General features: G+C 42.4%; 1 protein-coding gene across 7 annotated transcripts in view; it reads right to left on the reverse strand.

Annotated features, from left to right (window-relative positions):
• HAPLN1 (hyaluronan and proteoglycan link protein 1) overlaps positions 1-18,727 on the reverse strand; it is a 93,812-nt gene that overhangs the window by 10,804 nt on the left and 64,281 nt on the right. For all 7 annotated transcript variants that reach the window (XM_039542848.1, XM_039542846.1, XM_039542847.1 and 4 more), the window contains 2 exons: positions 17,124-17,492; positions 2,282-2,584 (listed from right to left, as the gene is read on the reverse strand). In XM_039542848.1, coding sequence (XP_039398782.1) covers positions 2,282-2,584; positions 17,124-17,492 — 672 coding nt within the window. The remainder of the gene's footprint in view (positions 1-2,281; positions 2,585-17,123; positions 17,493-18,727) is intronic.

An 18,727-nucleotide genomic window follows, 5' to 3' on the forward strand; every position in this document is an offset into this window, starting at 1 on the left:
GTATCTGTGCTTAAAGCAAGAAATGTGATTAATCTTGTGTGTTCTAAGACAAACACATTTCATGGTGGATGTACCATATGTGAATAAGTAAAGAAGTGCACTCATCCTATGCTGGTGGGCTAAAAGAGAAACATCTGCTTTCCAAGACAGATAAAAATTACTCACAAGCAAGAGGCCCTAACGTGGTCACTGAAGGCTGGCTATGGAGATGCTAAGGAGGGAAGCTGTCTTTGCTTGTGGTCTGTGATGGCCCTGATCCTTGCTATTGGTTGTATCTATCTTTTTGAGCAATGCTACAAAGTTCTTAGACTAACCCTTCAGCTATAGCAAGCAGAGACCACAGCTTTCTATTCAGCTGTACCCATACTAACATCTAGCGAAGATTAGACGGCTCCAAATCCAAGGCTTGCAGTCATGAAACTGCAGTTTAGAGCAACCCAAGATCAGAGCAGGTAGCCTGCAAAGCTATATAGGAAGGGAGCAATGACAGTGTAGAAAGGTGTGACAAAAGAGCCTAAATTATTAGTCACAAAAGCCAGGAATTAACAAGATTGCTCTTTAGAATCATAGAGCTGGAAGGGACTTGGAGAAGTCTTCTAGTCCAGTCCCCTGCACTCAAGGCAGGATTATGTATTATCTAGGCCATTCCTGATGGGCACTACAAAATTGCTCTTAAAAATCTCCAGTGACAGAAATTCCACAACCACCCTAGGCAGTTTATTCCTGTGCTTAACCACCCTGACAGTTAGGAATTTTTTTCCTAATGTCCAACCTAAACTGCCATTGCTACAATTTAAGCCCATTTCTTCATGTCCTATCCTCAAAGGTTAAGGCGAACAAGTTTTCTCCCTCCTCCTTGTAACAACTTTTTTTGTACTTGAAAACTGTTATGTCCCCCCTCAGTCTTCTCTTTTCCAGACTAAACAAACCCCAATTTTTTCAATCTTCCCTCATAGCTCATGTTTTCTAGACCTTTAATCATTTTTGTTGCTCTTCTCTGGACTTTCTCTAATTTGTCCATCTTACTTGAAATGTGGTGCCCAGAAATGGACACAATATTCCAGCTGAGGCTTAATCAACGCAGAGTAGAGCAGAAGAATTACTTCTCATGTCTTGCTAATACATTCCAGAATGATGTTTGCTTTTTTTTACAACAGTATTATACTGTTGACTCATATTTAGCTTGTGATCCACTATGACCCTCAGATGCCTTTCTACAGTTTTCCTTCCTAGGCAGCCATTTCCCATTTTGTATGTATGCAACTGATTGTTCCTTCTTAAGTGGAGTACTTTGCATTTATCTTTATTGCATTTTAGCCTATTTACTCCAGACCATCTCTCCAGTTTGTCCAGATCATTTTGAATTTTAATCCTATCCTCCAAAGCACTTGCAACCCCTCCCAAGTTGGTATCATCCACAAACGTTATAAGTGTACTCTCTATGCCATTACCTAAATCACGGATGAAGATATTGAACAGAACCAGACCCAGAACCAATCTCTGTCGGACCCTACTTGTTATGCCCTTCCAGCTTGACTGTGAACCACTGATAACTAATCTCTGGGAACTGTTTTCCAACCAGTTCTGCGCCCACCTTATAGTCGCGCCATCTAGGTTGTATTTCCCTAGTTTGTTTATGAGTAGGTCATGCGAGACAGTATAAAAAACCTTACTAAAGTCAAGATACACCATTTCTACAGCTTTCCTCCTATCCACAAGTCTTGTTACTCTGTCAAATATGGTACGCCCTTGTTAGGCGATGGTTATCATACAAAATGGAACTGTCTGGTACTTTATTAGAGAGTATAAAGTGGCATTAAAGTTACATAGGAACAGTGAATTCCTAATCACAATTGTTCCTTGCGGGTTTTTACCTTTTGATAGGTTTTTAACTTGTAATATACCCTCACTATTTACTTAAGGGGGCAACTCAATGAAAGGAAACACTGATTTCTCCATTGCTTTAACTTAAATAAACTAGGCAGTGTATCAATATGGAACATACCTGCACAAATATCTAGGAATGAAAACAGAGACACATGAATGTGCTGCCAATATTCATTCTGAACTATTGCTTTTAAAAATGAAGACGTGGCAAAATTTGTCTTTTTTTCACTCCAGACTCATTTCCTCATAAATTCAATGATAACAGTTTCCAAAACTAACATGCACTTTGACAAATCAAACATCTCTTACTGCTTTTCAGTACCTTTGGAGTTAGTTTCTTTTCTGAAGCACAGAAATGGCCTTGTTAAAGGTAGAAGTGATTCAAAACTCTTACCATTGAAGTTTGATGTAAAACAGAAAACATCATATCTGCTTTTATCTTTATCCCAGAACCCATAATTCCTGACTCCAGGCACTGTGTTCTTTCCTCCGCAGGGCTCTCTGGGCTTGGTGATAGGGTACTGAACTGATCCATCATTGAGCCAGCCTGCATTACACCAATCCAGCCCCGATCTCCATGCTTCATACAATTGGTCAAAGGAGGCGATAACAGAATCTTGGTCCAGACAAGCTTGCTGAGCCTCATGGAAGTTTAGGTTGTAGCGACCCAGACGTGGAAAGTAAGGGAATACAACACCTAAATCAGAAGGGAAGAAAGAAGGCTATTAGCTGTTTAACTATATAAAAAACACAACAAAGAGAAACATCATTTACTGGCATCAAAAGGACAAATTTAAGATTAACTATGTGAGATGCCAAAATAATACAACCGCAACTGGTGGTTTTATTTCTAGGGCAATTCTCTGTCAGCAAGTCAGCTGTTTGGTCGGAGAACAATGTCTGATTATCTCCTGACATGGCAGGCTTACCTGCCTGATAGCCTCACACTTTTTCCTCCTGGAACCTGACCAGTTCTGTCTCCTGCTCTCAGCTGCAGCCTTTGTACTGACACCAGGACCTCACCCTTGCACATTCTGACAGCATTTTGTTCTGGGTACCTTACTACCAACCACATGCAGACAAACTGCAGGTAGGTCAGAGGAGGGCAGCAGCAGTGGTTAAGGGACTGGGAAGGAAGGAAAATGTCAAAGTAAGCAAGGAAAATCAAGGGATTATATTTAGTGGGTTTAGTTTAAGGGAACTTTTAAAAGAATGGTCAGCCAATCCTGTTAGATGGCTGTAGCATGGCTTTTAGCCACAGCTTCTCAATGGAGGCAGCACAGAGAGGCATTTCCCTCTCTCTGCTACCACACCTTAGAAGGGGATGCAGCACATGTGCTCCTGCACAGCCAGACAGTTCTGCTAGCCAGTGTGGAGGATTTGGGGTGCCACCTTCTCTCTGTCCAGAGGGCACAGCCAGAGGGCACAGCCAGAGGAGTGCGGGCAGAGATTGTGGCTGGCCCAAGTGCAGGGAACACAAGGTTGTGGGATGTTTCCTCACAACACCTGAGGACCAATCTGAGATCAGGTCTTAGCTTTTGAAGAGGCATACAACACAGATAACTTTTGTTTAAAAAGAGGGAGTATCTAAGAAGAGACAGAGGAACATAGGGAAGTTTTAGAACTGTCTGAACAGCAATATTTAATGACACTCACTCACCCCACTCTACCCTGTAGCTTTTCCCATGGCACTTTTTTTTTTTTTTTTACATGGTGCCCTTCAATCAAAAAAATCACAGCTGGACACAGGAGAGATACGGCAGACAACAGCTCAGAAGAGACCTTCCCAGCTGGCTCTGATAAAATTCAGCAAAGAGCAGAGCTAGAACTGAAGCAAAAGCATCCCAGATTTTGGTAGGGTTTCAAAACCTAACTCGGATCAGAATTTGGCAGACAAAGTTAGCCCAGGCGCTATCAGGTGAAACAAAATACCTGAGCCAAACAAGATCCAGAGCTGAAGTTTTCTGCTCAGCTGTAGAACAGAGTAGAGTAGGGTGGGGAGAACGTGGGGGATGAGATGAAGCATTAGGAGAAGAGCCAAAAGGCACCAAGATTAAATAGAAATCGACCTTTCTTTTTATTCTCTCCCTATTCTTGAACTCTAGTTGCTAATTTTCTTCTCCTTCGCAAGCCTCTTCTGTTTAGGAAGCTTCAATTATTAGCTATTCTAAACTATAAACGAAGAAAATAAAGGTAATACATATCATGTTATTAACTATGATACCTTAAATAATAAGGTATACATATTCTACATGTTTAAATTCATTCTGGATCTCTTTTTCCACTTAGTCTTGTTATTTATTTTACTCTAGGGATGCCCAAGGATTGAACTACTGAGGGTAATACTGCCAATTTACCAAAAACAAGGATTGTATCTAGTCTGCATATAAATGTCAACAGTCCAAATCAGGTACATAAATCCACAAACAGGCATAAAAAAAAGCCTCATTTCCAGAGAGGCTGAGCACTCAGACCATCCCATGACTATTGCTGAAGTGATTTTAGGACCTTTAGGTATTGTGTGCTGCTGTAAAACACAATTTTATTTAAGTGGCTAACTATGGATTTAGGGGCTTAATATTTCCACTCTCATTTAATAATTTTGGCTATGTTTTAACACATAAATATGCACACAACTGTAATATTAGCTTGTGGATGTATCTTCCTTAACAGATTAGAAGTTGCTTTTTGTTGGAGTTCATCTACAATAAAAACCTGCAATTGATTAAACTGACTTCCCTCTGCAGCTACAGAGAGAGGCTGGCTAAGGATGATTTACATGACAGTTTAGGCTGGATTTGTCCCATGATCCATGCTTTGTGTAGCTCCGCTTTACCCTGTATTTAATTGTTATCTACTGCTGCTGTGCCTTCTTTCCCTATAGCTTTTAATGTTGAATTAATAGGGATGACCTCTATTACAAATCTCTCTACTGCTGCAGCTACTCTTACTATGCTTTTGTGCACTAGTTAGTTACTTAACATCTTCAGTTTCAGTTCTTGTCACCAATCTCTATACAACAATTCATTACATACATTTTGGACGGTGCAAAAGACCATCCTGAAGGTTAAATTTTTCCACAGCTGGAAATGGAATAAAAAACTCCTGACGTATAGTCCTATGCTTAGCCCACAGATAACATCTCTCCATAACAGTAATAAATTCAATTTAGGATTTGGGGAAAGGGAAGGCAGTTCCTTGTGTATTTGTCTTTTTCTGCCTATAGATAACTCTTTAGGCACTTTAAATACCATGTAAATCTGATGCTGGTAAGAGACTGGCATGTCCCCACCAAATGCAGAGGTCATGATAATTCTCATCTTTAGCCTTGCCCCTGATTCACTAAGAAAAACTGCATTGTGATTTCCCTTCCCCCACTCTCTTTTCCATGTCACCATGTCAAATGTAACTCCTCCAAGAGATGACCACACTATCTATGCCGCCAGTTGCTTCTACCACCCAACCAAGGGATTTTTCTTTGTGGGAAGCTTATTTGCAACAGTCTACCTTAATCCTCTAGGAGTTCAGCATGACAATTTGTAGGAACATTGATATAACTTGTGGAAGGTCAGGGCCCCATATCTGTACCTATACTGACCTCAGTGGTCAACTCTTCACTTTGGTGAAGCAGGTTAGAAATCCTTGGATTTCTACATTTACAATACTAGAGAGAGACAAGCTTACAAACTCTCTCTCACCAACACAAGTTGGTGTAGTAAAAGCTATTACCTCATCCACCTTCTCTCTCTAATATCCTGGGAGCGACACAGCTACAACACCGTTTATAGTACTGTCAATATAGCACCTTTCATAAGTATTCAATTCACTTAAATATAAACTCTCAAAGAACAGCTTTTCTTCTCTCTATATCTGAAGAATAACGTCAAGAAGAATCAGGGCCATTTCAGGTCACTGTTGAAGATATTTGTAATTGAATGACAGACCCACAATCACACTTGTTCTATGATTCTGTACTTATTAAATCAGAGTCCTGAGAACTGGTGATTGTAACGGAAATTAGAATGAGTCCATGAACTAGCATGACAACTATTTGAAGTAATGCGCATTTCAATAAACACACCTGTGTTTGTTTGAATGATCACATCCTAGTGCACAAACACAGGCTTTGGCTTTTACTACAAGCTTAGTCAAATAAATATTTAGAAAAAGAAAAAGGGAAAAGGAACACAGTTGGGCTCAGTTCCTCAAAAGTATCCCGGCATCTAATTCCCATTTATTTTAATGGGAGTTAGGTGCCTAAATACTTCGAGGATTGGACTTTAGTGCTGAGTTTCTCCCCATAAAATTCACCCTTGTTGTGTGTAGAAGTACTGTCCCTCACATGGCATGCAAGTTCACCGACTAATCTGTGACACTACAGTACAGAACTGTATTTCCTGCAATACTTCTGCCTATGGTGAGCTTAGGAAAGTGCTAAATCACTTACTTATTCTCGGGGGGGGGGGTTGTAATTAGCTAGGGATGAGCAATATCAAATTCACCCAATAATATGAATATCGGTACTATTCAGACAGATCTTTGGCTCATGAACATTCACAATGTACATTCAAACCCCTATTAAACTCAGTGCATTGAAGATCACTGACCACAACACTCAACTGGTGGCTATATTCTTCCATCCTTCTTTAATCTCACCTTCCATCGGGGCGGGGGGGGGGGGGGGTCTCGAGATACCAGTAGAAGGAAGCCTATTACTCTTACTCTTTATTCTGGCTCAGAAATGCTTTCTTTATACATGTATTAAGGAATTGGATTTTTGATCAAGCTCATGGGAATTGGGCCTCTAAGAAACTTTTGCAAAATCCCATCTTTAATGGACAGGCCTGTTTGAGACATGGGATGGCCATTTATATTTGTGCTTCTAATGTAATACAATATTTCTAAATACAAACCCAGTTTTAGCCTTCTGTGTTATACTCCTAGTGTAAAGAAGGGCAGTTTACACTAGTCACCCTTAAAACCATCACAATTGTGCCTTACATGATGAGGTAATCTTAAATAGGACTATTATGACAGCAGTTAATAGGTGTAGTGGATCTACTGAGATACCATTATATGCATTCAGCAAGCTTGTCCGGGTGACCACTGTATTTACAGACAGAAGTAGACAACACAAAATTCTGTTAGCCCAGATGGGGGTGGGAGTGTGGAGAGGCTGTCCATAGCCAGAGTAAAGAAATAGTCTTCCTTTAGTTCTAGTCTAAACAGAAAAGCAAGGCTTCCTGTAGCCAGAGTCAACACAGGATACAGTAAAGCTCCCTATATACTGTACTGCAGGGAGCAATCTTACACTGGCAGGGGGATACACTAGATGGCTTAAGCAGCATTTTCCACTTCATGTTTTTATAATTCAGAGTGAACACAGAAACTCCTTCTCTCTCCTTCAGAATCCATCTCCGTCTCCCCGTTTGCTATACTTTTTGGGGTACTGGGTTTTCCCACACTGTTCCAAGGATCCCAGATGATCTAGCCATCATTGGGTAGCCAGTTCATCAAGTGGCTCCACTCTCCTCTAATCCTGGCAGGTTTTGTAGGAGAGTGTGTGCCAGATCCTTTCACCTCAGCAACAAAATGTATGGAATTCTTTATTTGACTTGCATAACAGCTCCGCGGAGATGCAAAGTGGGACTTGTTTGGTTAATAGGCAGAAGCTTTATGAACTGCATGAAAGGGAATTCATTGGAAGCTATGCTAAACTTTTCTTTTGGAAGTAGTCTAGATCGCATATATAATATAAATCATATTTCAATTTCAATGGGTATTAAAAGCCAGGCTCTTCGGAATACATTTCCAGTGTGATGTATGGAGATTTAGCTATGCCAGTGGTTCCCAAACTTGTTCTGCCACTTGTGCAGGGAAAGCCCCTGGCGGGCCGGGCCGGTTTGTGTACCTGCTGCGTCCATAGGTTCGGCCGATTGTGGCTTCCAGTGGCCGCGGTTTGCTGCTCCGGGCCAATGGGAGCTCCTGGAAGCGGCGCGGGCCGAGGGACATACTGGCTGCCACTTCCAGCAGCTCCCATTGTCCTGAAGCAGTGAACCACAGCCACTGGGAGCTGTGATCGGCCGAACCTGCAGACGTGGCAGGTACACAAACCGTCCTGGCCCGCCAAGGGCGTTTCCTTCACAAGCGGTGGAACAAGTTTGTTAACCACTGAGCTATGCTATTCCATTTATTTCAAAAGCAGTTAATCATAGAGTTTAAGGCCAGAGGAGACCACCAGATCATCTAGTCTGACCTCCTGAATATCACAGGCCACCAATACCACCAGGGCCGGCTCCAGACCCCAGCGCGCAAAGCGCGCGCTTGGGGCGGCATTTTGCCGGCAGGGCGGAAGCCGGCTCCGGCGGACCTTCTGCAGTCATGCCTGCGGGAGGTCCACCAGAGCCGCGGGACCAGTGGACCTCCCGCAGGCATGACTGTGGAGGGTTCGCTGGTCCCGCGGCTCAGGTGGACCTCCCGCAGGCATGCCAGCGGATGCTCCACCGGAGCCACGGAACCAGCGGAACCGCCACAGGCATGTCTGCAAGAGGTCCCCCGGAGCTGCGGGACCGGCGACCGCCAGAGCGCGGCGCGCCGCCCTGCTTGGGGTGGCGGGATTCCTAGAGCCTCCCCTGAATACCACACAGTACATGCACACTAAACCCAGCAACCAAAATTAGACCAAAGCATTACAGCCTGCAAGAGATTAAACTATTATGTGCCACAGGCAGAGAATAGGAGGGATTGAAGTGCAGCAGTATCTGAGGCATTTGCAATGTCAAGGAATTGATTAAGTGACATATACCCAGATAATCTCAGCAAGAAATCTGCACCCACGTGCTTCAGAAAAATGCTAAAAAATCCCACGGTTACTGCCAAGCTGACCTGGAGGAAAATTCCTTCTCAATCCGACATCTGATGATCAGTTTTAGACCTGGAGCATGTGAGCAAGAACCAGCCAGCTACATACCTGAGAGAGAGAATGCTTGGTACCACATCAGTGCCCTGAGCCACCCCATCCAGTGTCCCATCTCCAGCCACGGACATGCCTCATGCTTCAGAGGAAGGAGACAAAAAAAGGCCCTAAATTCTCTGGAGAGATGGAGGGAGAATCCCTTCCTGACTCCTGAAGGTAGGGTGACCAGATAGAAAGTGTGCAAAAACTGGACCTTTTTGGTAATAGGCACCTATATAAGAAAAAGCCCCAAATATCGGGACTGTCTCTATAAAATTGGAACATCTGGTCACCCTACGTACAGGTGACTGGCTGAAGTTCTGAAGCATGAGATTTAGGAATGTAGCATATAAAGCAGAAGGGACTCCCAAAGCTCGCAAGCCCTGCTTCCCACCATGAGAAGAAACTTCATCATACAATCCCAATCATACATTTGTCCAGCTTTCGCTTAAAACTAATTAACCAACAACTCCCGTTAGGAGGCTGTTCCAGACCTCATCCTTCTGATGATTAAAATCTTCTTCTAATTTGTTCATGGGCAGTTTAATGCCTATTTGTTCTTGGGCCAGCTTTGTCCATTAGCTTAAATAGCTCTTCACCTTCCCCGGTGTCTACCCTGCAGATGTATTTATAGCGTAATCATATCACTTCTCAGCCTCAATTTTGCTAGACTAAACAAGCCAAGCTCTTCCAGTCTCTTCTTATAAGATAGGACTCCCCTTTCCCCTGATCATCCTAGCAGCAGTTCTCTGCCCCGTTCCAATATGAAATCATATTTCTTGAACATTACTCCTGCGGGAATTCTGCACTAAAAAAATAAAAACCCTGAGCACATTTTAAAATGCTGCAAATTTTATTTGTTATTAATTAATAAAAAATGTGGAGGCTCCAGCATGGCAGTGGGGAGCACAGGCCACTGGCTGCATGGAGGTGGGAGACCACTCAGTAGCCCTCTCTCTGCTGCCTCAGGACGTGGATCCAGCGGTGAGTCTGCACCTGACCCTGACACAGCGCAAGGGCTGGGCCTGCCCCAGAAACACCCCAAGGCCCTGCCCCTCTGCGCCAGGCACACCCGGTGTGGGCAGGCAGGCTCAGCCTGGCAAGAGCCAAGCGTGGAGGGGCTGGGGGGAGGGGGAAGAGAACCAGGTGTGAGGTGAAAAGCTTCTGGCTGGGGCAATCTGGGGGCAGGCGGCTTAGTAGGAGGGTCAGTGTGTGTGTGTGTGGAGGGGAAGGATCTGGATGCACAGGGGCTCTGTGGGAGAGGTTCAGGGGCAATGGAACTCTGCAGGGGGATCCAGGTGAAGGTAGTTGGGGCTCAGCTGGGGCGGGGGGGGGGGAGAGGTCTGGGTGTTGGGCTCAGCGAGGGGGGGGTCCAGGTGCAACTGGCTGGGGCTTAATGGGATGGGGGTTCAGGTGTGGATGGCTTGTCAGGGTGGTTCAGGTGCATGGGGGATGGGGCTCAACAGGGTTGGGGTTTGAGTATGGGGGCTCAGTGGAGGTGTGGTCTGGGTGCAGGGGTGGAGGGTCCAGCTGCAGGGTGCTGGGACTTGGCAGGAGGGTCTGGATGCAGGGCAGTGGAGTTCAGCAGCAGGGTAATCTGGGTGCAGGTGTGGGGATCTGGATGCAGGGGGTGAAGCTTGGCATGGTAGGGGTTTGGGTATGGGGAACTTGGTGGGGAGTTCTGGGTACAGGGGGGTGAGCTCAGCAGGGGGGCCCAGTGGGGCGTTTTGGGTGCAGGGGGGTGAGGCTCAGCAGGGGGGTCTGGGTATGGAGGGGTCCAGATGCATGGGGGTTGGGTGGATGGGGGAGCAGCTCACCATATAGTGACACCTCCTTCTGCAGCTGAGGAGTGATGGGGGCAGGAAGTGGGGGGAAGGAGCTTCCTGCAGCCAGGGGAGGTTTCTGGGGGAGGGTCTGCCCCAGCCCTGGCCATTTCATGCTGGGGAAGTGTGCTCCTCCCTTACTCTCTGCCCAGCCTGGACTAGTAGCTGAGCCCAGTGCAGGATAGGATCCACCGGCTGGGGCATCCCCAGCCAGATGTGGGGGGTGGAGCTTGATGGAGTGGGAGTTCAAGTGTGGGAGATTCTGTGCAGGGGTGGGGGTTCTGGGTGTGGGGGTTGAGGCTTAGCAGTGGGGATTGGATATGGGGATTCTGGATGCACAGGGGTTGGGCAGACAAAGAGTGGGTCTGAGCATGTGCATCCCCAGCCCTCTCCTCCCCCCACAGTAATTTACCTCTCTACTGGCTGCTCTGTATGCCCAAAAGGATGCACCCGAGGTGTTGGGGATGGGTGCATGACTACTCCTGCGGCTTCCCTTTGCTTTCCTGTCAAAAAGTAATTATTCTGTGGGGAAGCAAAGAAATCTGTGGGGGACATGAATTCTGCACATTGGCACAGAATTCCCCCAGTAGTAGAGCATGGATGACCAAAAGCAGTTGTCTCATTGACTATATATATCCATACACAGTAGTGAAACTCTAATAAGCAACAATAATAACAATGCATATATTTCTTTGCAGTAGCTCCCATGATGAGATAGGTGTTGTCTAAAAATACAAAAAGGGATGGGCCAGAGAAAGGGAACAACAAAAGGGATTTTCTGTGCAAACCCAACAAAATTCACTACAGAGAGACAAAGTGGGTGAGGTAATATCTTTTTATTGAACCAACTGGGTCCAATAAAAGATTACCTCACCTACCTTGTGTGTCTAATATACTGGAGCTAACACAGCTACAGCTACACTGCAAACAAGATTCACTATAGGCAGCATCACAGAAGTGGATTTTTAATATTATTGTGGTTGTGTGAATTTAAAAGTATACATACAGACTAATATGTATTTCAATTACAGATCCACTGTCAGCTAGCTATAAATTAAGAGGAAAATATTAAAATACTACTGTTAGTCCAGGGTGCCAGAGTACTGTATGTAATGAAAATGTGAAGAGTTCAACTGGACATTATTACATCAACATAAAAACATAGGTAGGGCCCTACCAAATTCACGTCTGTGAAAAACACATCACAGACCGAGAAATCTGGTCTCCTCCATGAAAGTTGGTCTTTTGTGTCTTTTTACTATAGGGTAAATGTATACCAAAGTACACAGTGTTTCTAAAAGTGGGGTCCTGACCCAAAAGGGACTACAAGGGTATTGTGTGTGTGTGTGTGTGGGGGGGTCACAATATTGCCACCCTTACTTCTGCGTTGCCTTCAGAGTTGGGCAGCCGGAGAGTTTGGTGTATTGCCAACCTTACTTCTGCGCTGCTGCTGATCACTGCACTGCTCTCTGGCCACCCAAATGTGAAGGCAGCACAGAGGCAAGGGTGGCAATACTACGGACCTCCCGCACCCCCTCCCAACACACACACACAATAGCCTGCCACCTCCCCCGCCCCCTTGGGTTGGGACCTCCCAGTTTGAGAAATGCTGATTTAAGGGCTTTACATGTTTATATTTTGCTGTTTTTTAAATACATGTTTATATTTATGCTTTGTGCAAACACCATGACATTTAAGATTTAAATATATGAAACCATGAAATTCAAGATTTTTAAAATGCTGTGACCATGAAATTTACAAAAATGGGCCGTGAATTTGGTAGGGCCCTAAATATAGGGGAGGAGCTGAAGTAAAGAACTTTAAATGTAAGCTTAGAGCCATCTGGTTTTTGCTTATAAGGAATGTAATAATACCTAGCTTTTATACAGTGCTATTTGTCAGTAGGTTTCAAAGTACTTTACAAAGGAAGTAAGGCTCATTATCTCTATTTTACAGATGGGTAAACTGTGAAGTGACTTCCTCAAGGTCAGCCAGAGTTCCAGACGCTGTGCTCCACCTACCTACATTGCTCCTGAGAGCAGGCAGAAAATATTAATAACATTTAATAAAGTGGAGTCAATTGACTTAAGTACCATTCTAAGTGATACTGAAATGCTATCCATCCATTCTTGGGTGTATTCAGTTTTGTCCTGTTAAAATGAAATAGAATGATATATAGTACAGCAAGCTATTTAAAAATGTATATCAATTATTAAAATAATTTATTTACATTGCTATTTGAAAGCTAGGATTGAAATATTGTCCAATTACTACGGACAGTTTATTTAATTATGTTTCCAGGAGTCCAATATGTCTACAGGAACAAAAACACTAATCAGAACTGAAGTAGAGGACAAGGTCGCTGACATGATAAATACACCTTCACCTAGTCAAAGCTTTAGTGTTTTGTACAGTGAACTAACATTGAAGTGATCAGCTTTTTTGTACTGCCAGGGGCATTCCTGGAAATAAATGTTTTGTCTCTCTGCCAATTAGCATCCTTGGGCTAGCATCGAAGGTCACTGCACTACTGATGTGGAACCTTCCGACTCTGAGATTGACTTTACTATTTGTAGCAGCTGTTGAATGTTAGAGTAACAAAGGATGGGCTGATACCCTTTGATTTCCCCCCAAGAAACTGATTTGCTGTGAAGAGATCTCTTTTGCATTGTACACATACAAACAACTGCAATTAAAGCCTGCACTGTGAAAAATGCAGATCAGCTGAGAAATGAGTATGGAGGAATGCAAAGGGACAGTATGAGGATTACAACACATTAAATATATGCTCACTTGAAAAGTAAGTGTGTTTAATCAAACTTAATCTTCTTAAGAGAAACTACTGTCATTTTCATAACAAACAGAAAGTGTATCTTGGTTATAAAGCGGCTATGTTTGGTAGATCAAAAAGATCAATAACTATTTTTTTTAAATATTGAAAACATCAAAATATTGATCTAGTTACTTCAGAAAGTCCACAGCTCTGTGTACATGTACAAGCATTTTTATGTACAGGTATGATTACTCACACAAGAACTCCCATTCATTTATCTAAGTGATCACTTCATGCATGCCTCTTACTGTGGTTGTTAGTGAGCTGGAACCTTTTTCAGTTTGAATATGAGGGAACTAGTCAACTTTCAATTCAAAGGAGTTACACTGATTTACACCAGCTGATTTCAAATTTGTAGTATGATGAAGAATACTTTTTAAGGACAGATAATTAGAGGTGAGATCTTACCCCCACTCTGGCCCCTTTACATTTGGTAAAAGGACTGGAGTGGAATTCTCCCCAGTGATGGCACTGCTGTAAAGCTGACCTTTGAGGACCTTTTGCTAGCTATGGCACAGGGGGCACACTTGATATGGGCAGGATGACAAAGCCCCTAAAATCAGGACAGTTCTGATAATATCGGGATGTCTGGTCACCCTAGATATGAGGTGGAGGTTGACTGGGGCATGTTGGGGGGTCAGCAGGCAACGATTCTGGGCAGCATTTAAGGTAACCACCTTTGTTGGATGGAAATAGGGGGAAACCATGTGAAAATAAGGGATAATGCTTTATTTTAAAGGGACGTTCTAGGGAAACACCATTTCCCATAGCATATCATATATTTTTCTCTCAAGTGTACATTTCTATTGCCCTCAAGTATACAATGCAATTATCATAAGTGTCAATTCAATGTTCAACATGGTACTTAGTATCAGTTTTAATACCTTTCAATAAATCTTAAAATAAGGGAGGTATGGTCACCCTAGCAGTACTATGGAAGGGCCCTCATGGTTGTCTAAGGGAAGGGGAGAGCACAACTCTCTTTTGAAACTACCATAGCCCCCTCTTCCCCATGGGCTGTGAGCCTCTAAGAGCTCATCACAGAATCTCACCCTAGGTATCAGTCAGTCAGGATTTCATTTTCTTTGATCAATAGTACATTATAAACTGAATCTGATATATCACTTCAGTGATTCATGTCATAATCAGAACAGCTGCACTGAGCAGCTAATACAATATTTCCTTGTACAAAGATGTGACTGAGTATATGGATGCCACTGGCAAAAGGATAATATAAAGCCAAATGCCTTTTGCCTCCTACTCATTTTTTCTCTCCACTCAAAAATGAGTTTTAGTTGACTTAACCTGTATACAAGTTTAATTTTCTTTAATAAAGAGTTACATTCTTCTGTGAAATTGAAGAGATAGAGACTAATAATAATGATGGGGTGAAAAAATGTAAGTTGAATACTTTTGCCTTTCACAATGGTATGGAAGCTATGGGGGTTTTTCTTGATTGACAAATGGAATGCACCAGGAGTTGACAAATGAACATGGAGAACTAAGGCAAGGCCATTCAGCATATCTGGCTTCAACAAACAGAGAGATAGTCTTACTTGCAAATAAAATAAATACCAAAGCATACAATAGACCACTGTGAAGGTCAAGGATTCACATCCTTCATTGATTTGCAGGTGCACAAGTCAGATATTTTTCTAAACAGTGTCAGGAGATAACTTGGCATCTGTAAGGGTCTTCTCTCAGACACACCCCTGGTGGAATGTATGGACAGCAGGGAGGCATCCACAAAAACAGACACAGCACTCTTGAATGTAATTTTTCAATTCACTATGCAAATCAATATTGAATACCTTGGAAAAAACAGGGTCAAGTCTGAGCTCATTTGCACCAGTGAAAAATCTGAGGCAATTCCATTGACTTACTATTATATATGAGATCAGAATTTGCTGTCCTTTATTTATTTATTTATTTATTTAGCACAGAAAAACTTAAGGCCCATTTCACAGATTTTTCTATTTTATTGGTATGTTAAACTCACTGTTTGCGAGAGCCCCACTGAAGGAAATAGCTACTGACTACATGTAGCAGATGCTTTTGCAGATCACTTGCAAATGTATTTTATAGCAGTATTTAATACTGAGCTGGGAAAAAATATTCAACTTTACCAATATTTAATGACAATGTTGGCATTTCTTAGGAAACTACTGAATCACTCTTCATGTCCTTTTGGTTAAGTGAATGGCAGAAAGCTTTATAAAATATTATTTTACCCTGTGTCTATGGTAGTAATTCATAATGCTGTCTGTAAAGTCATAGGGCTAAATTTAAGGAGTTTCAAGCACAGATCTTAGTCACCTCCTGCTTCTTCTGATACGGGGACGGGCTGGGGGCTAAACTGGCTCCATCCTCACATAAACAAGGCTGGTCTAATTTTTGATGGCTATCACAGTCTAGTAGCCCAAGATTCCCAGAGTACAATGCACTCCAGACACTTCTCATAATGCTTCTATCATTCATGTTATGTTTTGGTTTGATATAGTGGTGTTAGCAACCTGACAGCTGTTTTTTCTGTCCACAAAGTACTCTGCCCATCCCACATTGCAAGCATGGCTCAGTAACTCAAAAGAACGTAATAAAATAAGTATGAAACCAAATGGTTGTAGCTGACATACCATGCAGTGTTGTTCCAGCAAAATTACCATCTGAAGATAAGCACAATTTACAGAATTCTGTGCAAGACCCATTCAAATTTTATTCATTGAAAGCTCCTGAGTGTTTGAAATTTTGGAATTCTGGAATTAATTCTATATTTCATGTTAGCATGAACATATGTGGCCAGAAATCATACTTTAAAGAAGACATAAGGGCCTATGCAAAGAAAGAGGGTTAAAATGAATTGAACTACAAAAAATACGGTATGACCTGTGCTTTTTCCTAAAAAGGGTGCCCTAGGAAAGCACAGAGAAGTTCTGAATTTTTAAATAAAGCCCTGGCTTTTACTGACACAGGAACACACCTTTAAATGTAGTAGTGGTGGGTAAGCGGATGGGGGCGGGTGGAGTTCATATGTTTAGATTAGATCGTAAAACAATCACGGCTTGATACTCTGCAGACTAGGAACAAACAATCTCTCTTTTTTTCTTAATAAATGATTGAAGAGAAAAATCTACTTCAGAATACACTGTACATTAGCTATTAGAGCAGCCTATATGCAAAAGAAGGCGGTAATAGCTAGGAAACCAATTCTGCCACCCCCATTCATGTGTAATACCTTACTCCTCAATAGTCCCAGAGAAATCAGCGTTTAATGGTACTAATCAATGTGAGTATGGGTGGCAGAATATGACCCTATATGATCAATCCACTTTTTTGATTGACTATTATTCAATCTGAATATCTGTACTGAAATTTTATAATAACCACAACCATCACTTCCTGAGTAGATTTCTAATGATCATAGACATATCATTAGAGTAGATAGTAGTTCATATTGAAAAACTGATTACAATATATATTAAAATAATAAATGCAACTACTAAATAGAATAAGTATAAAATCTCTTTTCCACATTGCCATTGCAGTTACCATTATGTTCTTCCATATTTACTTGGAAAAGGATGTGCTTGTTAATGCTCCACAAATCTGTAATGCAAATGCCACCTACCTTGTAAATCCAGAGACACCACTGCTATGTCATCCTCTAATCCTTCAATCACCTCACATTTATATCTCCCATAATCCTCCAGTGTTATATCTGTGATTACAAGAGAAGCATCATTTTCACTGCCTTTTTTCAGAAACACCCTGCCCTGGTAGTTTCCATAACTCTTCTGGTGGAGTCCCATTGCGACAAAGACGTCCACTTCCTTGAGGTAATCTGAGGTGAGTTTGGTCCACTTGACACGGATTTTGTGGGTTCCTGAGCCAGCTGATGTATGGTCACGGTAAAATTTACACGGTAGTGTGATATTGCCACCCCTGTGCGAGAAGACTTTAGTTTGTTCTGCTTCCACAAGTAGACGGGGTCCATTTTCTGATAGAATTTGAAAAAAATAAAACAAACTAATAAATAAAAAGAACCATTACTCTGCATTCTAGCTTTTACAAAATGGGATACATGATATATGCAGTAGTAAACATTAGCTATTTGATACAATTAGTTCTACATGATCACTCTCCTACAGCTGTGTTGTACTATACTGCAGGTATTTAGTACCAGGCTTACTATACTAGTTTTATCCTTGATAATAAATCTCTGCAATTTGAAATGAGAAGGTACCTCTAATGTAGTCCTTGCTTCATTGATGAATAGACTACTAATACATAATTGATAAATGAACATTAGTAAGTAAGTTTGAAACTGATTTCATCTACTTACAAAGGGCCAGACTGTGACCCAGCTAATGCATGAAGGATGGAGTGCAAGGCTACATTGTAGCAGGTAACAATTCAAAAGGTAGAGCAGTTTGTGGGCTCACTACTTTCCTTCCAACACTGGTGGTCAGGAAGTGGGCAGGCAGGAGGGAGGATTAAGGAGCCAATCAGCACAGCTGAGCTGGCACCCTGCAGGAAATAGCCTATGCCAAGTATAGGAGTGGGGCAGATTACTTTCCCTTGAATAAAGAAAGGAACCAGCATGTGTGCTCAGGGAGGCAAAGGGCAAAAGACTTGTCATCAGTGGTCAGCACAGAGTTAATCTCCCATGACTCCAAAGAGTCAGAGATCCTTTACGCTGTACAAATCACAACCTTATGTCTTTGCTCAATGTAACCCTGGACACAACAATGTTTTTCCAGAACACTCAATGCCCATCCATCATGCACAAGTGTGGTCACTTACAATGGATCATTCTCTTAAAACATGTGATCCTTTGCGGGCCCAATTATGGAACCCTTATTCATACTGGTGAGCACTTACTCATGTGAATAGTCCCATTAAAAATAATGGGGACTACAGATGGGTAAGAGCACCCAACTAGTGTGAGGAAGAGCTCCACCCTTGATTTGCATACTACTTTGATGTCACCATGATCTTGCAGTCAGTGAAGATTTCTGACAGGGTGGAATAAGATTATTCATTTGAGGCTTGTTTTGACCCAAACTGTACTACTGATGAGCAGTTTTAAAAATAATAATATAGCAGGCACAAGTACATGAAAGGATGTCTAATTTTCTCCTCATATTTTACTGTAGCCCTGGAGTTAGGGTTAAATTCAGTTGACTGCAGTCCCCCAGAGTTTGGAAGCTTATCCAAATTTATTTGAAATTT

Source organism: Mauremys reevesii, linkage group 6 (assembly GCF_016161935.1).
Source record: "Mauremys reevesii isolate NIE-2019 linkage group 6, ASM1616193v1, whole genome shotgun sequence".
In the NCBI taxonomy this organism is placed as follows: domain Eukaryota; kingdom Metazoa; phylum Chordata; order Testudines; family Geoemydidae; genus Mauremys; species Mauremys reevesii.